This window comes from Argentina silus (assembly GCF_951799395.1).
Source record: "Argentina silus genome assembly, chromosome: 2".
NCBI lineage: Eukaryota > Metazoa > Chordata > Actinopteri > Argentiniformes > Argentinidae > Argentina > Argentina silus.
In genome coordinates, this window is record NC_139656.1 from 937,846 (window position 1) to 963,978 (window position 26,133).

Consider the following 26,133-nt stretch of genomic DNA (forward strand, 5'->3'; position numbering starts at 1 on the left):
CTTTCACTAGCCAGCTAGCTCCCAGGTTAGCAAGAGTAGCATCTGGCTAATTTGCTCAATCATAAATGTTGTGTCTTATTGGGAATATAACACACGTTGCACAACATTATACATCAACTGTAGCGACATAGCTACGCACAAATCCTTGCATTCTGATGGCGTTCTTAACTTGGGTGTGACCCCATAGCGGCCAGTGGAGGAGGGAAAAATGTCAGGCTAGGCTAGGGGATGTGAAAAAGGCCTCGGTGCTATTCAATGCGAGCTGGCAAGAAAAACGAATATTATGAAAGATACAAAAAGGTATACATACTTGCTTTGATGTAATATGACAATGACAGTATGGGACGGTGGGGTGAACGAAGCTCCTCGCTCTTGTGGAATTGGAAAATTATGTTTTGCCTCTTTGACTGCCGCAGAGGGATAACCGTGGAAAGATGGAGCACTCCCGGAAAAACAAAATGAGGTGAAGTGGCGGACGTTGAACTGGGCAACACCACCGGGAAACGACTTCATTCAGACCGGAAAAAGTCGGACATTGTTTACAGGGGGACTCGGAGCCTCTTTTGGTCAATAACGTCACATCGACGGCGCAAGTCGTGCGAATCAAGGAATGTTACTCACATGTACTAGACATTTATGAAAATATGTGATGTTTATATTTCTGCAACTTCAAGGGTCAACTAATGTGTTAGTTAACAAAACTTTAAGGAAGTAATACTATTAACCCACGGCAGCCCCATGGCGGAACGCGGTGCACACTTGACAACTGCAGCTGCAGATGACAGGCCCTCGATATTCGAGGTCCTGGCCCAAGAGTCCCTGATGGGTGCCGTCAGACCAGCTTTACGCCACGCTGTGAAGGTTGGATCACATTATACATGTTCACTTACCACTCCTTGTGGCTGTTGGGTTAGTTACTTTACGAGCTAGTGAGGGGGACTGAGTACGCTCTGTAAATTAGAATAATATTACTAGGCTGACCTGACACGACACACTACGCTATGAAAATCCAAACTGCAGAATGTAAACACAACATTTTTATATGTCTTCCACTAAAGCCAAAGTTACCTGATTGGACAGAGAGGGGCACACCTCGCTGCCATGAGCATTAGCTTATTTCGCAAAAGTTTGTTGACCTTAAACTAAGGACTGTGTCGTCTAATTAGATACGAAATTGATTAACATTATATAATGAACCGTACAACAACACTTTTTATGTAACGAATTAGCGAGAACAATTAGCAAAAATAGCATCACTTCTGGTGGTGAATTGTATTCCAATTAGGTAATTGAAAAAAAGGCATTGATTTTCAATGATTTTGTCATAGACATAGTGCCGGTTATTATTTAGTCTTCTTACCCTATCATCTTCTGCCACAGGTTCTAGCTGAGTCCAATCCCTCACGCTATGGATTCCTCTGGCAGAGATTTGATGAGATTTACGTGGCTCTGGATTTACTGCTTCAGCACCATTTCCTATCGCGGACTAGCGCATCATTCTCTGAGAACTTCTACAGCCTGAAGCGCGTCGAGTCCTCGAGGCACGAGCGCCCCACACACCGAGGGCTGCACGGGAAATCACACTGGCGCTCGTTACTCCTGCTAGCCCTTGTGCCTTACCTGCGTGGCAAACTGGAACAGGTACTGGCCAAGCAAAGGGATGAGGACGAGTTCTCCATCCGCCTGCCACAGACCTCCTTGCAGAAGATGTATAGAGCCTTCCTGGCCGCCTACCCTTATGTCAGCATGGCGTGGGACAGCTGGGTCTTCTGTCAGCAGTTGCTGTATGTGTTTGGCCGTGCCAGGACTCACTCGCCATTCCTGTGGCTGGCCGGAGTCCGACTGGCTCACCTCACACCTCATGACATCATGAATATGGACCTCAAACCAACCACTCCCTCCATGGTCATTGGGTCAAGGTAAGAATGAAGATATTACATTTTAGTGAATTACAACTAAAAAGGACTGTCACAGTCGCTGGCCTCTAACAATCTTTTGTCTTTCTTGTCAGTGTTGCTGACAGGCTTCGCAGGCTGTCGTCGACCGTGGTGGGGGGCGTCGCTGTGTCCCTCTCCACCAGCCTTTCCCTGGGGGTGTTCTTCCTGCAGTTCCTTGAGTGGTGGTACTCCTCAGAGAATCAGAATACCATTAAGACCTTGACATCCCTCCCAACACCACCCCCTCCCATCCACCTCCAGGACCAACCAACACTGACCAGACACAGCAAAGCCTGTCCGCTCTGCCGCAAGGTCCGAACCAACGACACAGTCCTGTCGACTTCCGGCTTCGTGTTCTGTTACAGATGTATCTATGTCTACATTAAAGCCAACCAGAGGTGTCCTATGACGGGGTATCCCACTGAACTTCAGCACCTCATCAAAATTTACTCACCAGAGAGCTAAACTGGCTGACTTATGTTCAAGAGTTGAACAGCGCCTTTAAACACATATTGGCAAACTGGATTCTGTTTCCATTTCTGTGTTCCCCTGACTATTACCAAATCATTTTGGAAGGCACTCACAGGCACTTGTTAATATTGTTGAACTAATATATCCATTAATAATAGTATGGACCACTGATTGGCCTTATAATAATGTCTGTTTGTAGAGGGACTAATAATCAATCAGATACCTCAGGGCCTGTCCTTGTTTCTTTGCAGTAACTTCCTGAGGAGAGCATTGTCATGATTTATGAGCCTTTAAGAATAAAAACAAATCTCTCCCACATTTCAGTAGTGAGTTATGTCTACCACACTGTGGCAGTAGTTTGTTGCCATTTTGTGTGCTCTGATAATAGTTTCCACTAAAATACAGGGAAAGGTTTTGGACCTCAGACTGTAATCTCACATTAAAGAGTGACAATGCATAGCATTGCTCTTTTAAGGAAATAAATGTAAGTTGTCAATGTTTAAGGAAAAACCCCAGCATGCTATAGATTTAGAGGCACAAGAACACCCATTGCCCATGGAGCTAGAATGCAATGGAAGTCAGATTTCAGGGGAAACTATTTATTTCAATGCATCAGTTAACACAATGAACACACAATTTCAGATGTCCAGGCAATGTGTATTTTGAACAAGTGTAATAGGCATTTAACCTCATGACAGTTTCAAAATACAATTCTAAAGCAATATATTCTTTGAAGTTGGAGATTAGATGCTACCATAGTAAATTAAAAGTTTGCCAAAAGGCTGGAAAACCATTTCAAGCCATTGAGGTCCCTGTGGATTCATTCAGTAAACAGCAAAGCCATCCGAAAATGGTAAAAAGCACAACATTAGAGGTAGTGTTCAAAACTGCCATTCACAATTGACAAGATAAAATGTTATTGGAATGTATGGGGGACAAATTATATTAAACTCAATAAACATAATCCCACTTGTTAGCCCAAAATGAGACACTGGAAGTAGCTCAACAATAGATTGGACAGTCATTAGTGTTAACTTCATCAGCTTGTTCTGTTGGCCTCAAACAGTTGCTCAATGAGATGGATCAGCCAAAATCCACTGAAGCTATATTTACTATGGAGCTAATTTTGAAAGGTCCAAACAGGCACTTTTCATTAAACGTTATCTGCAATAGATTATATTTAGCAACAGGTCATGAACCAAATGCCAATTTAGTTGAATGTGTTCCACTGCAGTCTGGCTACAGGGGACAGCAAATATGATATGGGGGGTTGGCTGCCTCCCTCCCACCCGGCCCACTCATTATGACTACATCAGCTAGAAGGTTCACACATCTTGCTGGAGTCAGGCCCACTGTAAAAATAGCAGAATGCCATTTCCTCTGCACCTCAGGTTGGAGATATCCAGTTTACATATCCACCGTTGGAAGACGGCACAGAGATGAATCCATTAGGGCAGGTTTCGATTTATTCCAAAATGTCCGCCCACCAACTGGTTTACTGCAAGAAAAGGTTCAAAGTTCACTGATGAGAATTGGTTGAAGTTCACATATCCATAGTGCAGGCAACAGGAGGGAACATAAGACCGGAGTGTTGGATCTAATAGACAGGTAGTTGTGGTTTTAGGTACTCCTGACAGACCCTCAAGTTGCAATAGTTGGGTGATGCTTTCAGAAGCCAGTCAAACTTAGCAGCTCAGGGAGAAGATTACAACTTCACATCACGGTCAGAAACACCCTGGAGTGGCAATACCATGTCAGGAAATTCTTCATCTCATCATTGCTTGGCATCAACAGCTACAGTATCATCTTAGAATGGACCATGCATGTCATCACAGAGTTATCTTATGAAAAGAAACAAAGGACAAATCTGAGAGCAGCATATCGTACCTTCGTAAGAAAAGTAACCATACATACGCTGGTCCCTCTGATGAACTCTGCTCCTACTACCCCTGTAACTTCAGAAGAAAAACAGATTGAGTTATTTGAATGTCATCTACTCAATTCCACCTCAGGATGGTGCTGTGGTCCTCAGGTCAGGCTTAACAGCTCAGAGAGAAGATAGGTTCAATCACACCTAGGTCAGGGACACCCTGAAGTATCCCTACCAAGTCAGGCAGATCTTCGTCATCATAGCACAGCAACATTAGAATCCTGTTTACAAGTTGGACGTTCAGAAGAGCCTTTGTACCATAACAAGTCACATTCTCTAGGATTATTGCTTGGTTTTAGATCATTGTTCAAGACATGGAAAATTGATATCCAACAGTGCTAGACATGCTGGAGGAACTAATAAGACACTACATACCGTGTTTGCCTCCCCAATGCCATAGCAAAATACTTAATTTCACTCAAAAAATGTTTTCTTAAAATAATTTGAGATGCTGGCTTGGTAAACTTAACACCTGTGGTTTAGAGCCTTCTCTTCAACACAACTGAACCTGAAGGGCACATTCCTTTCAAGTAGACTAAACATTTGATTGTATAATTGTGTGCTTGGGTGAAATGTCTGTTCCATTGGCTGTTCGCTAATTTGTTTAAAGGCTTCCTAACCATGTCAAGTTAAGGCAGTGCTTACACAGCTGTTGTTCAATTTAACAATCAATGGGTAGGATGATAGCATCTTGTGGAGAATGAAGGCCTGGGCTGGGTTCGAAAAAAGCTACCTTTTTTCTTTCCTTGTAACTTTTCCTTGATCTCCCTCATAGACTTTTGCTAGCGAGGTCAAGGAAAGGTTACAAGGAAAGGATGGATTCTAGACAATCCGAACACAGCCCTGATCAACATTGGATCAAGGATATCCACACATCCAGTGCCTTTTTTATTGAAGATTAATTTTCTATTGCTGCATCCCTGGAGATGGAATGTAATCGCCAATGTTGGGGCTTTTTTACTACGATATCATCCGGCCCTATTGAGACAGGCTAATATGAAAGGATTTTCCATTGGCACCAATTACAGAGAGCAGCCAGGCAATAAAACAAACTGATTATCATTTGAGATAATACATCTCAGGGTTAAGTAACTGGAGGAAATTATGTCAAACTTGTTTTTGGCAGAACAACAATTAGTAACATTATCTTTTACAAGTTTGCCAAATGAGACTGTTTGGCTAAGTTATGCTCGAGCTGGAAGGATATTATAACAGAACTGATAACCTTCATATACCAGCTCCAACAACTATATCTAGGGTGGGCATTGTAGCGTATACTTCGTTCATAAATGTATCGAGAAAAGTTACACATAGTAGAGCATGGAAATATCAACAAAATAATATACGTCTTTATTTAACATATATTAAACAAGATTTCAGACAACATATGAAAAGCTATCCCACAGAACATTTTAATAGACTACATAGTGCACAGAAAGCAGTTAACACAACAATAACATGCCACATCTCTGTAGCTAATATGCCACAGTTATTAATATCTCAAATAAATGGCACACCATCATGTGACACAAATTGACAGAATTATTTGTTTTAAGTTCCACAAACCTCAGACATACAAAACCTTTAGTTGGTCAAAGAGACAACTTTTATACACCAATTACTCAGTTGTGTTGGCACTTAAAGGAAGTGTCTGCACAAAGGGTTTTGCACTTTAAGAGGCTACATTTTTACATTGTATACACAATGAATGTGACCTGCTCTGAAGCAAAGGATGTGTATGTTTAAGAAGCACAATCTCAAAAACAAGACCAATTTTGTGTATTAACCCAAAAACCTTCACACTCTTTTCGGAACTAAACTACAAGTGCACTTTTGTCTTTTCTCACCACTGTGACAGAAATAGGCGACTCTTGGTCAGAAACCAGTTTTTTGGAATGTTACCCCCATATCTTACATTTCTTCCTTGAACCACAGAAACATTTCTACAAAATAACTGGCAAAATTATCTGTGTTTACATTTCCTCACCACTCAAGCCCACAAAAGCATTATGATTTCAAATATCCAATAAGCATGGTAAATTAACCGCACTGTGCTTGTTCCGTTGCTACGGTGATATATTCAGTAACTTTCAATCCTAGTCGACATTTTTCCAAAATAAGTCATGGTGCAAATGATATTAGGCCTTAGTTATTATAAGCACCCTCTCTGCTGCAATAGTCCTATTGCAAACATGTTCAGACATGTTGCACTGCAATTATGTTGTTTTGAATATAACAATCTGGCCACATAAAACATGGATGGAGACAGTATTCCTTAGACAGTGTGCTTGCCAACGTTAAAGTAAAACATAAAAACAGATGTATACAACAGTGGTTATGTACATGAAGTGGAGATTGACAGCGTCATCTATTTTCTCAAAAGAGAGGCTGGTAGTAACACCCAAAATAATGACTGCAAACAAACTAAACTTCTTTGGTGGTCATTTTTTTGGGTGTTTCTTCCTGCCTCTCTTTTGAGAAAATAATTGATATACTTTGTCCTGGGTATGCACCGCATTCACCTATGAAGGTCAATGGTAGTGCCAGCATTTTTATATTTTGGTGATAATATCATTTGTCACTGTTTATGCTGTCTTGCTGTATGAGCAAATGTAAGTTAATTTAACTATTCGATTACATTACATTACTACGATATTAATTTGTTGTGTGGGTGGGAAGTATGTTATTGGTGTATAGCAACCATTTACAGTAACTTGAATAAATATAGTAAGAGTAGTCATTCACTAATATGAGAAGACTGAGGCACCTTTGTTATATACAATCTCCATATGACAGCAAAGAGTAGCTAAACAGGTTTCACTTACAGTCTGAAGACAAGGGGGAAAAGAACAAGAGAGCTTTTTGGAAGCAACATAATACATAATAAACAGGCCTTTGTTCCACAATGGATGCAATTAATGTCACCCACTCAGGCACATTGCAGACTGTTTAAGAACAACTGGTCAAAAAGTAAGTGTGAATTAGACACCCAGTTATGATGACTGCAGTGTTGTTCACTGCCTAACTTAGCCTTCTGAGTACACGTTAAGCAGATGTGGTGAAGTTTGACATTCTTATTCTGGTTCTCACCACTTTATGAAATAGGGAGAGTTGGCACAAATGGAGAAAATTGGATCAATACAGATCCTTAAAGGGGCAATCTGGGATTGGTACATCCATTTTTGAATTTAAATGAATGATAAATAGCCATTAATTGAAGAATATAATATTGAAGAATATAAATGTCTGATGAGCTTAGTTTAACTTTTTCACCCTATCAGAACCCAACATATAAGCTTGTTTTACTCCATGGTTTGTAAACAATGTAATTGTAAACAAACACCATCAAAACATGGTTAAAACTATAATTTTGATATCATGGATTGGTCAGTCCTTGCATCCATTGTTTTATGAGTTTGAGAGTGGTAACATTTCTCCAATCCCATATCTCAGCTGTAAGTGGACATTTGGGACTATGCTAAAGAGTTCAAGGAAGGCATTAACAATGACCACGTCGAGGGGAGGGCTTGACCAATAGGGGATCCCTTAAACCTCCCACATATTCAGTGGAAGATTGGTGCTCATCAATGCCAACGTTTAATAGCACCGAGAGTAGAGAGAGATGGGTAACAGCTTCACACAGCCAGTAGGCCCCTCTCGTGCCCGTCCAGCTGCACTTTGATCTTGTGTAGTTCCTCGATCTCCTGGTGGTGGCGCTCCGTCTTGTGGCCCACCAGCGAGCGGTAGAAGTGAATGGTGAACACCACAAAGATCACGCCCACCGGCACCATGATGATGGTGGAGGCCAGCGCGGCCTGCCAGCCGCTGTGCTCCGGGGGCTTGGCGGGGGTGGTGCAGTTCGCTTGGGCAGGCTCGGTGGCGGACACTGACACCTGTTTCATGGTGCCCGAGTGCACGGGCAGGAACTTGATCCAGCAGAGGAGCACCACTTCAGCCAGGAAGAGCAGGATGCCCAGGGCGGTGGAGAAGCCCCAGGCCAGCTCTATGTAGTGGTGCATGCGCTCGTGGGGCGACTCGCTGACCGAGTTGAGGTTGTGGATGTTGCTGACGGCCTCCACGTTGGGCAGGATGCAGGTGCTGATGAGCAGGGCGAACAAGTGCACGGCCACCAGCACGGTGGTGCACACGCTGAAGGCGATGAGCAGTGCACGTGGGTAGTTGTACTGCATCTCCAGCTGCACCTCCACCATAGCCACCTGGCACAGCACACAATCACAACATCACACAACCACAACATCAAACCACCACCACCACCACAGTGAGCAGTGGGGGGAGGGAGGGAGAGAGAGAGAGAGAGAGAGAGGGCTGACATAGATCTCTTGCTTTTTAGAGTGGTTCACATGCTATTAATAGCAGCCTGTGACAAGCTTTCCCTCTGAGGTTTATCTGAAGTATGTCTCCAGTAAAAGATACAGTCTACCAGGACAACTTTTAAACACCATTACCCTGACCATTACTCCTGAACTAAAGACAAAGTATTTACTTGAATTCTGTCTCTGGAAATATTTTGAATACGAGCACACACAATCCATCTAGTCTCAGGGAAGGCAAAACTGGTCAGGATTAGCTCAGCAATCGCCACAATAGATTTCCTGTCCTAAAACAGCCCCCTTTACATGCATCCCTGTCAGTGAGTGCGTGAGTGGGTGACTCACCATGGCGAAGCCTGAGAGCAGGGCCGAGGTGCGGCTGGAGGCCTTCAGCTTGGCCCGACTCAAGTAGAGCTTCCTCCAGGACAGGGCCTGTACCGAGTGGTGGTTGGAGGACACCAGCTCCAGGTAGCTGCGGCGTACCCAGTCTCTGTAGTCCATCCCCCCGCCATCCTGCCTCTGCTCGGAACCCCCCGGGGCCGGGGAACCCATGGGCACGTTCAGGTCCCTGCTCATGGCAACTGGTTGAGAAAGAGGAAAAGACGTTAACTGTGGGACAAAATGGTGCGTATCATAGTGCATTGATACGCAAGCACTACACAATTCGCTGGTGAGATAGATGTTGATATGTTCATGGGATTCAAGGTGTTAAGGAGAGCACTTTTTGAGTCTGACTTGCCATGGGTTCTTCAAGAATGACAAATGGCTGCAATGCTCACTTACTTGGCTTAGTTTCCCCTGTTTTATCACATATTATCAACAGTTAAAAGCAAACAAAGAGAGACATGGCTGCAGGAAGACGAGCATACTTGAAAATGACTGTATTCATTCTGTTTTTGGTTGTGTGCAGGACATAAAATTGGAAGTGTGGCATACACAAATACACATTTCCTTAAGCAATCCCTTTTTAAAGCTTTTATACATGAGTTTTACTTTTTAAATGATTCCTACATAAAAACAAGAAAAGTATGTCAACTGTGAAGTATTTTGGTTGTTGTATTGTGTGTGAGGTGGTTGTTTGAACGGCCGTATAAGTATATTTTCTGTTATTGCAATAAAACTGTCCCTTATATGACTAATGACAAAGTCTACCCGCCTGTACGAATTTAAAAACTGTGTAGTGTGTACAGTAGGCAGATTTACTGTACTCGTCATCGAAATGTTAGTGGCTGCTGAACACCGATCTTGTTATCCTAGGTCTGGGTAAATAACTCATTTCTAAGACTTGGGGTAACATAATTTATAATTCATTTCAATACATGCTGCGTGCATGTATGTACGTATTTACGCAACGTGGCTCGCTGGTTCTCTGCTCTCGTTTAGTCCTTAATATGATTGAGTGTGTCAAGACAAGAGCGGTAAATTGGCCTCAATTCCAAGGGTCCAAGTGCATTTATTTACAACCAGCAAGCGAAGCTGAAAACCAAATTCACAAATGGAAGTTTGATAGCATCGCCAACCTCATCCGTTTCGGGGGCCACGTATCAAGCTGCGTCTGTCAGCCAAGCTGCTAATCTTTAGCAATGTAACTAGCTAGCAACAATCTACCGCGCGATGGCGTGCAATGCCAAGCAAGCAAATGAGCTGGATATAGCTAACAATGTTACACGAATAACACTTACATTATAGAGCCCTAATGCAAAATTATCACTCCAGCAATTCTGAGAATGAATGGAAGACGAATTTCACTTCAGTCAGTCTGGGAAGTCGGCTAGAATCCCGTCGACTAAATTGTGTGGTTCAGATAGTTAGCAAATTCACCACTCCGGGGTGTTTGAGAGTTTACCTTACTGCCAAGACGTCCTTTGAGCTATATCATCCACAAACCTGGGCGAACTCAGTCAGATTGTTTCTGTAACCAAGGCGGATGATGTAAAGCCTTACAGTATAGCTAGACCAGTTCAGGCTGCAATATTTTGTTTCCTCCTCCTCTCTTGCTGTCAAGAATTCTGGTCACGTGATGAGGGTGTGGCTGTCTCCGCATCGCAGAGAAGAGATCGCACCTACGAACTGACATCAAGGTGAGCAATCTTAAGTGAAATGATAGTGTAATGAGTGCAGAGGAATTTGCAGGTTAAGCATGACACACAATAATTTCATTCAGTAGACATGCTTTTGGAGGGGGCGGGGATAAACTGCCAACAGTATATACGCAATACTGTACATGTACAGTAGCCTGCCCCTTGTGCCTCCTTTACTAAAGGCAAACCAGGTGTGGTCCTGACATTGTCTGCAGTGAGACAAACTTGTATGATAACGTTTCTTTGTTAGATCCATCCAGAAGTTACTGTTTGCTCTGCTAAACCAGTTCTTCTCAACCTCCTGTGGTCCTAGTGGGAGGTTGATGCTGACCCTTTGCTGACCGAATGAGTCAGTTCAGTTCTCAGGGCACATTTCATTCAAGCTGTTCTTAAAAGAGGAAGATGCTACACCCTGATGCAAAAAGATGTAAGGATGTTGAATGATTAAACAAAATACAATCCCCCACCAGGGATCAGTCTGTCTCAATCAGCAGACGGATGGACACAGACACACACATATTTCAAACATTACCCTTGTGCAATGTTGAATTGATTCGGACAAACCAACAATTGTATTGCCATTATGAGTTAGGTCTTAAGCAAAATACGTGAAATTCCACCCATAGCGCTTAATAATGCCCAAGAAACAATGAACAATTACATGTATGGGGAACAATCATCAACAGACAGAGTAATCCACACCAGTGCATACTGTCAGTAACACCACTCCATTATTTGGCCATATATCCAAGGAGAAGAAAATTAAATACAATAATATGGGTGTTAGTCTTCATTCATGACAACAAAGCTTATGTTTTAACAGAACAGTGAATGAAATTTGACAGACCACTTAGTTATGCCATTGTCATACTTTCCAAAATATCAATAAAGTAATGATAAAAAAATAAATAAGAGCATTATATTCAACTTTATTTCATACTAATATCATATGATATAATGCTGTTTTTTGTTTGTTTTTTTACAGACAGGGTGAATCTCTTGCAGCTCTATGCCAGCAGAGGGCAGATTTGGACTGGTCACATCCAGTCCTTCAAGAGACTAATGCAGCCTATCAAAGAAGTATTCTCATGCTAGAATGATTGTACTGCCGCCCCACCCCACCCCACCCAGCCCTGCAAACATCACAGGGAACATCTGTTGATAATCAGGTGCCTACAATCATGTTAGAAATCGCCTCACAGATGCTGACGTTTCATTTTAAGGATTACATGCCAATTTTCAGCATTGTAATGTCAGTCCAGACCACATGCCTGAATGTATATATTTCTAATTCATCATGCATCTCAAATATCAACCATACTCCATACAGTAAGGTTTCCTTAGTTTGACCCTTCTCGGAATGTGATCAGTAACAATGCCTTCTTAAACCAAGCCTGCTTCAAACAAAGGAAATTAGCAACCCATTTGAAATATTGACATTTTTTTTAACACTTTCTTTGCAGAGATAAATAATCAAAACATGAATATAAACAATACTTCTTCCGGTATATTGAAGCTCTAAAGTTATAGCTCAGCTACTATGAAGACACAGCAAGTGATAAGCATTTCCAAAAATCAATTCGTTGTGCAAATGTTATTAGACTAACTAAAATGGTAGTGAGTGGAGTGTGAAATTGTTTTACAGACAAAGACGAGGTTGAGCAATGGTTAAGTAAAATCAACATATGGTCGTAAGGACCAGCAACACACAGTAAGGCAACTGAACATCTCTGCTTGTTTTCATTGCCTGAGAGCTAGACAAAATGGTGATGAAACCGGGAGTTCACTCAAAGTTCATCGTGTTTTTTTTTAACAAATCTTTCAACGAGTGCTGTTTGACTGGTGTTTTGGCGGTTTTCTCCATGGTGTCCTCCATAGGTGATTCAAGAGGTCCTTAGAGAGGGAAGCTTCACCCAAACTGCGAAGAGCTTTAAACGGTAGCCACTGGAGTGTGTGAGGAGAGACCCTGTCTTTCCAGCTTCATATAAGTCCTTTAAACGTCTCTTTATATTTGCAACACAAGTAACTTACAGGCAGACCAAATGAACTTCATTAAGGCTGAAGTTTTCCCCCCCCCTCTTTTTCTTTCTACCACAGGTACCAACATCAACACTCACCACCATGCACTCTCTCTTGATGACCTGTTTGTTCAAAAGTTCTCAAGCCCTCACGCTGCTGAAGAAACAGCCACAGAGGGGAAAAACAAAAGAAAAGACGAGAAAGTGGCCATTTATAGTCTAAGGCGAAAAAGGTAACTTGTAGAGGTGAGTCTGTGAGGAGCTACCTGGCTCACTTCTATCACTGTTGTGGACCAAAGAAGTAGCCTAGCCCAGGCTAGCGTTGAAATGACCAAGCCCCCCCAGTGGAGGGGGGGGGGGGGTCTCAGACACGGAAGCTCTCTCCCTTGCCGTCGATGTGGCGCAGGCGTAGGTATACGTCTGTGCCGATGCCCTGCATGGACTGGATGGACAGGGAGCCGCCCAGGTACTCGGCATAGGCTCGGGATGTGGGCAGCCCAAAGCCAAACCTGCATGACCACAGAGAGGACAACATTAATAAATACACCGACACAAATGCTACCCTTAAATACAGTGGCAGATAACATTTATACAGTAGCCTTTGCATAGTCCCAATTCACAATAGAAGTAAACTAGATGAATGAAAGCACATTGTCCATTCTACTTTACATGGCACAAAGGCAGTGCCAATTTAGCAGCATGTTAATTCAACACTGCAGTATGACAGCAAGAGCAGTTTTTGTAAACAGGATCGACAGTCCAATGCACACAATGGGCAGGATTATCACACTCACTAAATTCAAATCATGCTCATTATTTATGGGAGCAAATGTTCAAAACAGAACTGGAGCTTGGGATGAACATATTAGGAAACATTAAAAGGTACACTGAGTGAAAGATAGCAATGAAGCGTGTTCTTCGTAATGAAGCGGGTTCTAACACAACCTGGGCTCCATGGGGCCTTTACTGGGTGATCATTCCCTGCCTCAGTCTGTGACATCGGCCTTGCTCCAATACTTTCAAAATCCATGATTTCTCCCTCACTTCCTTGTTGTAATCACAGACAGGTGAACATTAATTCTCGAAATAGCTTTTGTAGATCAACAAGTCAAATGAGTGGTACTCAATGATGGGGTGGATGAATGGGAAGGAAAGATGGACTGGAGCAGCAGTGGTGGCTCTCTCTTACCCGTGCATGGGGCCTTGCTGGGGCCCGCTGTTGGTGATGTTGTTGAAGAGGTTGTTCATGCGGGGGTCCTGGGCGCTCTCCTCGGCCGTGCTGTAGTGGTAGTCCATCACATGGTCCAGGATACTGTGGGAGATGCCTCCACCGCGGTCTGAGATCCTAATAGACCAGGACGCCCAGAGAGGTTAGAGAAGCTCACATCAACACTGCCCCTGGGACCTGATGCTGTGCTGCAGTGCACTTGGTTAGAATATGATGAACTGAAAACATAAATATTAAATAAAAGATATATAATACAAACATATCAATGCTTATAGCATGTATGGGTCATAACATGTATGGCTTTTTTTTATCTGGTGATCCCATTTTGTTTCCTCTCTTTGTATTCACATCCATTTGAAATGGCAAAATGTCTACTCTATAGCTGCATCAACAGACGTCACTTCACTTCAACAGACGCAGGCCCAGAACACACATCAACACTAGCGATACTCTTTTTACGCAGTTGAGCACACCAGCTTTTCAACTCAACACTACTTTGTCAAAGGCTTATCATACATTGATCTCTGTATGCTCTCTGCATGTTCACCTTTTATACAAATACAAAAAGCACTTAATATGCTGACCGTTTTAGTGTTAGTCAAACATTTTAGCCTCTGTAAATTTGCCCAGTGTAAACAGATGTCCATTTACAGTTCTTAAACACAGCGTTAGTGCGGCAGTCTGCTGACTAGGCTTCAACAGAGGTCCTGTTGCCATGACGACCACTCTGGGCCTGATAAGCCCATTAGCTGAGAATCCCTCCCAGTGGTGACGGGGTGTCAGGTTCCCCATTCAGACGGCTAAGCCTGGAGTCTGGGACTCCAATTGTTAATCTCGTTAAAAGGTGGACTTTCAGTAGAAAGAGGGGGAGGTCATAGGAAGGTTTTGGGTCTGTTTTAGTGTCATATTTTATTTTTTAGTGTCATATCAGCCAGACAGTCAGCCACTCACCTGATGACAAAGTCTGTGTCGTTGTTGGCGATGGTGACTCCCACGTCGGGTACGTTGTATGGTGTGTCCAGGTGGCTCTCCATGGTGGCTCTGAGGGGGGACACAGTTCGAGTTGAGGTCAAGGGGAAGTTAAACAAGGAGAAGTTAAAATAGGGACATTTGCACTCTTGCGACTCCGAAATGTGATGCTAAGCAACTCGGATTGCTAAAGAGTTTCACTGGTACATGACACTTGCGCAATGATCACACCGTGATGCAGCCTTCTGGGAACAGGGAACAGGAGTGTGTGTGAATGGTTGCACTCGGTAACCATGACATTTGAGACTGGGCACCAAGAGCAGAAACACTTCTATTCCTAATCCTCACTGCAGTAAAAGGTTGTGTAAAATCCTATTGAACACACGTACCTACAGCCTAGCAACCCTCTCACGAGCTAGATTGCCATGGCAACATTTGGCCACCAAGAGCAGTAGCACACTGATACATTTCATTAGAGGAGAGGGGAGGTCAAACTAGGAGAGGAGCTGTGCCAATGCTCTTAAATAGCTACCTGTGACAGAGGACAAGACTGGATCACTTCAGTGCATTGGTGAAGTGTGATGCCCAGATAAACAGTCATGAGGGACAAATAATTGAGGGGAGGATGCTATTTAAAACCGCTGAGGAACAACCACTGACTCTATCCAGGTTCTTGGTTACACAGCTAGAGGGAGTGCACAGAACAAACAGTGTCCAAGTGTCCCCGTCTCTGTTCCCAGAGTTCAGATTCAACCCTATGAATCTCTAAGGAATGCCTCTGAATTTAGGCCAAGACCTCCTTCCAAGAACACAACGTTCCCAGCCAAGAAACAAAGACGAACCCAACCATGATGGCTGTTACACGACCCACGACAACACAGAGTATGTGCAACTAGGAGAAAATGAAGCAAAACTAGCAAACTATGGTTTAACAGACTGCTGTTTGTCCTGTCTTTTCTCTTAAGTAAGCACAACAATATTTCTTCATTCTTAAAAGTCGAGTATGTAGTTTTGACCTTTAAAATAGCGCTTAAGGGCCATGATAAATTGGTAGTGATCAAGGGATTACTGTTGTACTGTTTTATTCAAAGACTTTTTAAGATCTGGTGTCAAGGTTGAACACTGGCCTTTACGCACCTACTTTACATTGTGTTTGTTTACAAGGAATGTTTGCCACTATTAGAAAATGTAGCTTATGACCCCTAAAACAACATCTTTGCAGGAATTTCTACTATTAAAGCGAAAATGAGGCCTAACACTGAAAAACCTGGAGTGTTGTAGGCTCATCCAAACACTTTTTTTCAGTCATATTTCATTCTTTAGCTTTCTTTGGCTGGCTCTGGGGCCAGCATTTAGCCATACCAGTACAGCCACCTCATTTCCTTGTGGGCTATACACGCATGTCAATATGAAAACAATTGGTTATTTCCACCATTACAAGTGTAAACTCATATTAATCGAACTGAGAAAACCCTTGGTTTGGAAAACATTTTTTTTTATTACATCCAAACACTGGAGCCTGCAACTTATTGCTCACTTGACTGGAACACAGTCATTTGGTTGAAGTAGCTAGTCCATTCTATTCAAAGAAAACAATATAATATTTTTCTACGGAACCCCTGATAACGAAATCCTGTTTTAAATTTTGCTTGGAGAAGTTTTTAAAGTTTTCTGTGCTTTTGATAGCGTACAGGTAATCCCATTCATGTACACCGATATGGCTAAATGCCACGTAAGTGGAAAATGAGGTCGAAAATCTGAACTATCCCTTTAAGGAGACAAAATGTGTGTTCCTCTTTCCATTTGCATTAAAAAAAAAAGAAAAAAAAGAAAAGATGTAACTAACAGTGAGTTTGATGAGTTTCAACCAAAGACCTGAAAAAAGGGTTTATAGGATCAGTACTGTACTTCGAACAACAACAACAAAAACTGGCCTATACATTGAATGAAGCCCTCATGTTTCCAGACACGGATCGTAAATCTGCTGAAAGCACAGTTGCAGTTGTGGCTGGTTTCCAAGAAAAAAACGCATAGCAACATATATGTGACCTACTTTACCACAGGCCCAGGAACACTCACTGTGTCCAGTGTGGAAAGCAGGAAGTCAGGGTAAAGGACAAATCCACCTAGCCTACTTGTACCATACAGAGCTGTGGAATACCTAACCCCATTCTCTGGAACTATGAACACATGATCAGTCACACTTGCCCGAGAACTGTTTTATAACCCCAACTAACGACCATTCAATAATTTCTCTTTGTGCACGTCTGCTCATTCAAGCTAGCTAGCAGTGGGACCAGCTTGGCATGACCCTCCGCATTCCATCCTAGTCCTCTTACACAACGCACCCATGAAAGAGAATCTGTTGGCCTACTTCTGATGGCCTGGTTATTGTAGTCCATTGTCATGGCAAATCAGTCATAGATCATGCTAAAAATCCCCCTATGAATGCTGATGTTTTAGATTTAGACAAAGACAGTGACCATTTGTCTTCCAAGTGTGAATGGTGGTCAATGCCCCCCCTCTACATATTTACAGTTGAATGAGCATGCCTGGCAGACATCCTGAAGAAATTCACCTTGACTCTTGTCAATTCCTTTGCAATTGCAATGTGTCTCACACCTATGTCATTTTGTTGGGATGATATTTAAAGACAAGGACAGCACAACCTACTTTGAGTTACGCTCCTGTGTTGTCTTTGACACACATTAAACGTATGGTTAAAACTTACAGTCATGTATTGCTTTGAAACTGTTCAATTGGTTATTTTGTTGATATTCTATTCTCATTCTTCCTATGTGCATTAATGTGATGTTGTGCACTAGATAAAGGTTCTGTTAATACAGCACAACATAATCGTGACCAGGTTCTCCCATTTAATGTCTAACGTTCACATGCATAGTTAATGACACGTAGAATGAGTCATCAGCTTCAGATATTAGCCTGAACTCCTCGAAACCCGGTTTATCATAACTTGAGGGCATGGTAAAATAGCAGGATCCGATACGATTGATTTTCTGTCACACAGGGATGAGCAAAACATCATTATTAACTATTATTAACCAGATATAACGTAATGTTAACTTGTGTGAATTTTTATTTCCAATTATTCCCTGACAAGTGATGATGGATGACAGACAGGTGTTGGATGCCATGCTGTATGGACTGGTATTTGTGAGGTGTGACATTAGTTACAGTTTTGTCTGACACTGGGGTGTAAATGTGGGTGACATGCGGTTTAATATTCGGGGAGAACAAATGTGTAACTATCAAACAAGTCCCAAGAGTTAACAATGGATGCAACAGGTTTGATGGATACAGGTTGGTTTCACAATGTTAGTTTGAGGTTACTTTACAGCTTTCTTTAGAAACTTTTTTTTAGATCCGACTCTCATAGAGTTGTTCCACTACCTCATGGCGTTCTTCAGCAGCTCTGGCAGGATGTAGTCCAGGGGCAGGGGGATGAAGGGGAAGCGGGCCGCCACATGGCCGTTGATCCGCACCCGGGGGGAGTTACCGTACTGGTGCTCACACAGTCGCCTGCAGAGGACATGAGGAAACATGCAGTCACATGCCTTGTGTTCGGACAACAGTCCCACACTCTTGCTTGTACGTTTGTGCACAACACATAAGCAATGGGTCTTAACTGTGCTAGCAAAAGAATATATGAATATCCCACCTCAGTGGGGATGCTTCGCAACATAAGTCCTACATGACTTGGTAGGAATACCACTGGCCAGGGTCATTATGAATCAGTCCCTACTCCTTATCTCAAGCAACTGGTCACACTTTCCCGTATCCATTCTCTCTAAGTGATGGTGGTCCATACTAGACTAGAAAGCCCATCTGTACTGGATACATGGCTGTTTGCCTCTAAGGGGGGTCTGAGATCCTGTCTACTCTAAAGTGCTGATGGGTACCAAATGAGGATGTAGGATGTTGAGTCTGGTTTATAATTGAGGGGGGTCTCTCTGATCATGGGGAGAAGTGTAGGGTAAATGGACAGCCCTGCTGATTCAGGGCCTGGCACCTTTGGCTTGGAAAATCCGCATTAGTGCCTTTGTTCTGATGCAGCCAGAACCCAGCGGCTGGAAAGAGTTTGAGTAAGGGGGGGTCCAAGAGTGAGAGAGCAGCTGCACATTCCTAGAGAGCTGATCTGGGACAACAAGTGCATATATAGGCTGCTGATGAGTGTGTTTATGTACACACATTTTATTTGTGTACACTGCCTCCTACACACACACACAAACACACACACACACAGAGTTATGACTTTGAACTTCCTGACACAGCACAAGTGGAAAATAGTGATGTCAGCCTGGTAGCCTTCATCTTTACAATAAAACTGCCCATCTTGCTGCCATACCAACAAACCATTCATTTGAATCCCATTGATTGGTTGTGAGGGTGAAGATAAGCTAGTTGAGCAAGATGTACCTCAGATTCAGAAACATATCAGAAAGATTTAAATGGGAAATAAGTCAAATTAATGGGATGAAGGAGAAAAGATTAAGTGAAAATACTTAAAAAGTACAACATTATGCAGAAAAACAAGTGCTGTTAATAACATCTTGACATTGACAGTCTGGGAAACAAATGCTTGAGGGGACACATGTAGCCCTGTGATTTGCTGATGAGATGGGAGGGAGGGTGTGATTCGATTGGTCTCTGAGTTGCTATGAGGCCCGTCTATGGGTTTTGGAAGGGAAAAAAAAGTGTTTGTTCTCTAAACCAAACAGCAAATCAAATCAAAGCTGTCAATCAAAGCTGAGCCACCATCCTCTTGAGAGAGAGAGAAGCAACAATGGAACTTTGAATGAAGACATTGAAGTTTAAATAGAATTTTGACCATCTTACGTGGGGCAAGTTATGAAGGCTGATCATTAAAGTTAAATAAATTGTCTGACAATACACATGCAAAATGCCTATTCATCTGATTTAAACAGGATGCAGACAATCCAGAAGACAAACACACTGACTCTCTCTTTGTATTTTGTTTGTGAATTTATATTTGCACCACCTTCTCTCAGGTAGTACTGAAATGCTAATAAGCAAGGTACCAAACCAGTCTGCATGCAATGGGTATTTCTTAGTTAGTGAGAAGTTCATACTTCTTAGCAACTAAATACCCCATGTACAGTCCCTCGTATTCAAACTTCAAAATCTAAATCATTATAGGCTACCATTGATACAACTGATAATGGGGAACAAAGGCCCATATAAACAGTCCTTAGTAGTAGCCTCAGTGACACATCCATGCATGAGCCTTATCAGCTTATCACACAGGCAAGCAGGGGCCAACTGGCAGGGAGTCACCTGGGGGTTAAAACAATACTCAGTAGTAGTGTGAGATTATTCTGAACCAATGTAGGTAATGACAACACTCACCTTGCAAAATCCACCCACTTCTCAATGATCTTTTTCGGGGAAAGTCGCCTGCAGATGATACCCACAAAGTCAGGCTGCAACAAGAGTGGGAAATGTAAGAGGTGATTAATATGCTTTAAAAACTGGAAATACGCTTTAAAAACTCTAAACTGAGAGGTTGGCAAAACATCTTGATCTGAAAGGAAAGAACAGTTTCCAATATGACCCATCACATTGATTTGATAAGTTTTGGATTATAAACAAAGTCTAAACAACATCACTGAGACATCTCAGTGGTTGCTTGCAGCCAACCCGTTATACAGTAGCTTGAGTGATTTAGCTGCCATTAAGTAACAACAAGAAACCTCAGCAGGGGTGTTGGCTATTAAGGGCCTGAGTCAGGGAGTCTCCAGAGTCCTCAAACATGCTTCATCATCCCCAGCACCTGCACAGACATGATATATATATAGACCCTATAACTGGGTCATATACTAATATTCTGAGGCCCACTTGGGTGCCACACCAACCTCTTATGTCACTGGAGCAGAGGGCTGCCAGACCCTGTTGAGTTCTTTGGCTGCAGAGGCTACATACAGCAATGGTTGAAACTAGGAGGATACAAATACGCTCTGGTGAAAGTCATGGGGCCAGCAGACTGCACTGACTTCATTCAAATAGTGGCTTTGTCCAACTCACGTGTTGGTTTTTCTTTTTAACTCACATGAGTGTGGCGGGGTCTGGAACATGTTAATTAGGAGTTATCATTGATCTGCATTTCTGCACTGGGAGTTACAGTGGTAAAATTTGTATAAACTCTATAGTGTAGCTATTTTTAAATAACTCTAGAAGATACTAGAAAACTATATATATTTGAAAAGAAATAGATCACATGTTTCTTGCAAAACAGTAATGTCCAAAGAAAGGTCTACACGCTATGCATACAAAAAAAGGGTGTTGTTTGTTGTGCTCTAATCCCAAACACGTTACCAAAGGCTAATGCAAGGCCATCCCCATGCCGACACGTTAGATTTACATAAACACCTCCTTGACAATGGGTCATGGCTAAAACATTGTAGATATGTGCTGCTATTCAATGTTAGATAGACATTTACACTTGATAACATTTCTTGAACAGAGTGCAAAAAAGAAAAGTTGTACAGGAGCCGTACATTTTCTTCATGCAGGGAGAGGTGGTGTGTGGCCAACATCCGGATACCTAGACGAGAGGTGAGGGTGGTGTCCAGGAAGTTACGAACCAGGGTTTCATCCTAGAACATAAACAAACTCTATAAGAGCATACTGCACAAGTGTTAGAATCCTATGATCACATTACAAGGGGCCAAAAAAAGGCCCATCAATGCCAGACACTTAAACTAGATTGATTGACAGAAAGGCATTTAAACAGCTGTTCTAAAAAAATAACTAGGAATGCACTGATGTGGCCTTTCTGGACAAATACTGATCTCCGATATTTCTCTGGCCAGGTCGACTGACACCGATTGAAAATGTTTCACAATGGGCCAATGTTTCAAAATTTCACAATGAGGCATGTGTTCCACACATTTTAACTACTATGCTTTTTGCTTGTGCAACTTGAGCTTAAGTATTTTTGCTCAGACAGCTCTAGAATATAAACTCAGAATATCAGTGATTAAATTCAATGTTGAGCCGATATCTTGTTTTTAAGACGCTATCGTCTGCCGATACTGATATGATTACTGATATATCATGCATCCCTAAAACAAGCTGGATCATAAATGAGTTGCAACAGTTCATGTTTTGTGCATCAAGCAGGCAGTGGTTACCTGGATGTGCCTGCGACACTGGCTGAAGCCTTCAGCCAGCAGAGTGACCACGTCTTTGTGGTCATCTAAAAGCCGCTGCACCAGCTTGCTGTACTGAGCCTCCGTCTCCTGGTCCTTGATCTGTCAAAAAGCATGACATCAGTTGAGGCAGCATGAAGCCAGACAGTCGTGTTTGACCATTATCACAATGAGCACTGAGGTAAATTCTATTGCATAACCCGTTATGAAATGGACATGGAACTTTTTCATCATAGAGCAATAGACTTTCGAAAACACAATACCAGGTATTGCCCAAATATCTGATCTCAATGTTATTTGGAGAGGAAACCTATTTTTTTTTAGGAGAAAACAGAAGTTGGTATGATGTGTTGAAAAGGTACATGGCACGTCATAATCACCAAGATTAAATGGGCACCAACATATTGCAATAAACACCCAAACTAAAAACAGACCAGACATATTCTACGTAAACCCAGTGTGGATTTTCTTGGAAGTTGACCATTAGCTGACAAGGACTGAGCCTCAATTCATAACAATACTTTGTTTACTCTAAAATGTTGTTTAGGATTATATTTCAGCTGGTTGCGATCATCTGCAATTTGTATTTATAATACTTACAATGATAGCTTTTTAATTTGTATTTATAATACTTACAATGATAGCTTTTTAATTTGTATTTATAATACTTACAATGATAGCTTTTTCCGAGCTAATGCAGTACAACCCAATAAGATTTTCAAACAAACAAATTTGTCAACCTGGTGTTGTTTGTGTGCATGCTAGCCTGACAGCTACTCTAGTTACACAGCCCAGGGGCTGGGACAGGTAAATATGGAACCCTTGAACCAGGCCTACCCAACCCCTGCTCTGGGTGTTTGGAACTCACCGCTGGGAAGTCGCTCAACATGTGGTAGGCTCTAATGTAGAGCTCGTGCTGCAAGAGAAGGAAAGGGGTGTTAGAATTCCCATCTGGGGACTGGTTCTGAAAGAAGATAACCCCTTGTTACATAACCCCCACCCACCCCCCCCCCCCCCCACCCCCTCATGTTTCTCTTAGAGATGGCCCCAACAACACATGGCAGTGCATGTGCTATGGTCTACATTCCAGAAAATCAGCATAGGGTCTCCCACATTGCACAGCACACCAGCTCAAATCTTGACAAGTTAGGTCCCTTGACTTCTGGATTGAATTAAATGGATAATGTAACCACAAAATAGACCTAACAATTGAATCAAACTGCAACACAACAACAATAATTAAAAAAAAAAATTAAAAAAAACATTAACAGGTTACGCATGTCTTTTGGAACCTGTATCTCTTGGAACAACTACTGACAATAGTACAATTTCCCACACAAAACAAATGACACAAGGAGGAGTGTCTGAGAAGTCTTTGCACATAGCTTGTTCATACTCTTCTCTGAAATGGTTAAAAACTGATCCCAAGATCCAGGCACTATTTAATAAGCACAAAAGAGCATGGCGGGGTCAAGAGAGAGGAAGATCTAGGTAAAAGTTCAGTGCAAAGACTGAAGACGTAAACAGGCCGGGGAGAGGTGAGTGGGTAGGGAAGCATGAGGGAGGAGCCTCTCACACTGTACATGGCAGTTAAATAACAAAGTAAGACCTCCCAGTGGCACATATTGCCTCACAGTTCAGCTCCATAGGACAATAACAAGGCCTAACTTTTAACACACACAAACGGTGTAGGCTGAGAATTGAATTGAACTGATTACAGTTCTGTTGGCATAGAGGGATGGGGCTTTGTTTGCCTCAATAACAGACGACCATCTAATTCATGTAGGAACTCAAGACATTTAGCTAAGATAATGAGCAAAATATTGTAACAAGGTGTTGTCAATGTATGGTACTTTAGAGAGAGACATTTAGTGGAAGCTATGCCCAAGGTCTGTGCCTGGACTTACCACTTGGAGGATGGTGGGGTTGCAGCCGATGATGAAGGGCAGGCTGCGGAAGCCCTTGATACGGTGTGCGATGCGAACAGGCAGCTCCTTGTGCAGGTACTTGGCACTGCTCTGCACACGCACACGCACACGCACACGCGCACACACACGCGCACACACACACACAAACACACACACACGTACATTGGAGGGGTTAGACACAAACAAACCACAGAAGCAAGAGAGAAAGTGAAGCACTTATTAACTAATTAAGTAATCCCCTTGACTTTTACAATCCCTTGAGCCATGTTTACTACAGGGTTAATTAAACGTTTTATGTAGCACACCATCGGCTGATCTAAAGAGAAATTCAGTAATATACTAGAGTGCCACACTAAGACTATCTTTAGGGCAGCACACAAAGGCTTGACCTCCTCTACTATGACAAGAACAACAACAATAACAAGTCGTTATTGGCTTCAGTTTTTCATTCTGGGCAACACAACAGATTGGGCAGATATAAAATAGTTTGTTACCAGGACGTGGTGTCCATCTGGAGACTTTCCAGCATAGAGCAGGGTGGCTGGTGTCAGTCTGACTGAGGCCTGGGGTGAGGAGAGAACAGCTGTTACAGGAAACACACTAACGCAGGTCAACATGACACTGTTGGAACAGGCAGACTAGGCTACACCCAACAGATTAGGAATTCCTGAGTTATATCAACACAACCATCCAAGGTTTTTTTTTTTAGGCTTATTTCCCCTATTTATGTGAAGGTAATCAAAATGTGCAGGTCTGGATGACACTAAATAGAACAGCCATATTTTGGGGGTAAATTTATGGAATTTGGGACTTATTGAGAATCATTGGAGAAAGAACATCCTAAAGGTTAAGCATCATTAATGGTCCACCTTTCTGGCTTAATGAGCTGTTCTGTTGCTCAAATGAATTTGCTACAGTCATGGGCAGCTCTTGTCAATTGCTGAGTGGAATGGTTTATGGAAGAAATTAAGAATTAGTTTATAGTTGGTTGGTTTACCACAGTGGTGGTACAATTATGAGTGAGGGCCCTGCAGATTCCCCACACCAATGGATGAGTACATCTGGTACAGACCAGATCTGACCTGATCTGACCTGACTGTGGAGTTTTCCTAAGTTTTGACCAAGTTACTGACATCTCCATGTCCTGCTTTGACTTATTCATGAATAACTTAAAACATTGTTGCAATGCATATGATACACACAGTTAAAGCATTAACTTTGACCCTAGTCCCATCTGTGACTAGTATTATTTTTTATATTTTCACTTGGGTGTTGTAGACAAAAAAAAAAATCTCTGGTCAACACTAGAGGGCTAAAAGTGAGTTTCTCTCTCATTATGTTTACTAGCTTCTCGCCTCTTAATCGTACTGAACACCCGGGCCCGAATTGCCATGTTAGCTCAACTTTCTGACCTTGAGTCTGACCCGTGAGGGTCTCCACTGTTGCCATCTCAGAACCCTAACGTGACATTACCTAGTAGCTAAATACTTGAGCTGCGGTTGTTTGAAGTGATTTAATAGGTAAGAAGTGCAAGGTTAACAACCCTAACGTTATTCATACCTTTTCGGCGGAAGCATCGATCGCAGACTGGTTGTAAAACGATGTCACTGTTTTGGACCTCTCTCTCGCCAGTTCTGCATATCCCTGCTGCATCGAAGAAGTTGAGCGAAATCTCTCTGTGTCTGTCGTTGAGATGGGGGTGATGGTTTTCGTGATGGGGGCCAGCAGAAGCCTGCTTACCCTGGGGCTTGTGATAGTACCACAGCCCAGCATCTCTAACGCTGTACCTGTCACCCTACGACGCATTTTGGAGCTATCTTTCTTCTATCAAAGATTAGAGGCCCGTCCTGGAGGTTCTTGAATTTACTTAATGGCCGCCTCAGTAGCCATTACTGAGTTACACCCGATACCGTACACAAAAGCACGTTTCAGATAGTCGGATAGGGCACAGAAAGAGCTTTATACAAGATTGACCAGTGTGGAACAGTGTTTGTTAGAAGACGCGTCAGTGTGGCCAATCACAGGAGGGAAAGGCGGAGATAGGGGGCTA

General features: G+C 42.5%; 4 protein-coding genes across 7 annotated transcripts in view; 1 reads left to right on the forward strand and 3 right to left on the reverse strand.

Annotated features, from left to right (window-relative positions):
* The window catches only part of ap2b1 (adaptor related protein complex 2 subunit beta 1), a 36,653-nt gene extending 36,205 nt beyond the window's left edge, over positions 1-448 (reverse strand). For 2 of the 3 annotated variants that reach the window (XM_083665408.1, XM_083665406.1), the window contains exon 1: positions 311-448. The gene's annotated coding sequence lies outside the window, so the exon portion shown is untranslated. The remainder of the gene's footprint in view (positions 1-310) is intronic. The other variant, XM_083665407.1, reaches the window with a different exon arrangement.
* A 111-nt stretch (positions 449-559) lies between these two features.
* Positions 560-2,726, forward strand: pex12 (peroxisomal biogenesis factor 12). Its single transcript, XM_083690446.1, has 3 exons — positions 560-861; positions 1,381-1,919; positions 2,012-2,726. Exons 1-3 carry the CDS (start codon positions 739-741, stop codon positions 2,400-2,402), a joined length of 1,053 nt encoding a protein of 350 aa, XP_083546572.1. The 5' UTR covers positions 560-738; the 3' UTR covers positions 2,403-2,726.
* A 2,935-nt stretch (positions 2,727-5,661) lies between these two features.
* On the reverse strand, positions 5,662-10,651 carry orai2 (ORAI calcium release-activated calcium modulator 2). Of its 2 annotated transcripts, none has more exons than XM_083697427.1 (3): positions 10,516-10,651; positions 9,015-9,250; positions 5,662-8,555 (listed from the first exon to the last, which is right to left on the reverse strand). In XM_083697427.1, the coding sequence occupies exons 2-3, from the start codon at positions 9,243-9,245 to the stop codon at positions 7,974-7,976; spliced, it is 813 nt and encodes a 270-aa protein (XP_083553553.1). In that variant the 5' UTR covers positions 9,246-9,250; positions 10,516-10,651; the 3' UTR covers positions 5,662-7,973. The 2 variants fall into 2 exon arrangements, with proteins under 2 accessions (XP_083553553.1, XP_083553554.1); XM_083697428.1 differs by lacking the exon at positions 10,516-10,651 and adding an exon at positions 10,352-10,501.
* A 696-nt stretch (positions 10,652-11,347) lies between these two features.
* bckdk (branched chain ketoacid dehydrogenase kinase) lies at positions 11,348-26,005 on the reverse strand. The gene is made up of 11 exons (XM_083665457.1): positions 25,644-26,005; positions 24,578-24,646; positions 24,063-24,173; positions 23,024-23,071; positions 22,138-22,257; positions 21,502-21,600; positions 20,354-20,427; positions 18,377-18,505; positions 14,948-15,037; positions 13,958-14,113; positions 11,348-13,277 (listed from the first exon to the last, which is right to left on the reverse strand). Exons 1-11 carry the CDS (start codon positions 25,887-25,889, stop codon positions 13,133-13,135), a joined length of 1,287 nt encoding a protein of 428 aa, XP_083521583.1. The 5' UTR covers positions 25,890-26,005; the 3' UTR covers positions 11,348-13,132.
* Between the last annotated feature and the right edge of the window lie 128 nt (positions 26,006-26,133).

Bases quoted from the DNA above. Each gene is read 5' to 3' on its own strand.
- pex12 (XM_083690446.1), top strand. From the start codon at position 739: ATGGCGGAACGCGGTGCACACTTGACAACTGCAGCTGCAGATGACAGG. The intron at 862-1,380 runs GTTGGATCACAT...CTTCTGCCACAG, and splicing joins CTTTACGCCACGCTGTGAAG to GTTCTAGCTGAGTCCAATCC. The intron at 1,920-2,011 runs GTAAGAATGAAG...CTTTCTTGTCAG, and splicing joins TCCATGGTCATTGGGTCAAG to TGTTGCTGACAGGCTTCGCA.
- orai2 (XM_083697427.1), bottom strand. From the start codon at position 9,245: ATGAGCAGGGACCTGAACGTGCCCATGGGTTCCCCGGCCCCGGGGGGT. The intron at 8,556-9,014 runs GTGAGTCACCCA...GTGCTGTGCCAG, and splicing joins TGCTCTCAGGCTTCGCCATG to GTGGCTATGGTGGAGGTGCA.
- bckdk (XM_083665457.1), bottom strand. From the start codon at position 25,889: ATGCGTCGTAGGGTGACAGGTACAGCGTTAGAGATGCTGGGCTGTGGT. The intron at 24,647-25,643 runs GTATGAATAACG...TCCTCACCCCAG, and splicing joins TCGATGCTTCCGCCGAAAAG to GCCTCAGTCAGACTGACACC. The intron at 14,114-14,947 runs GTGAGTGGCTGA...CTGGTCTATTAG, and splicing joins GACACAGACTTTGTCATCAG to GATCTCAGACCGCGGTGGAG.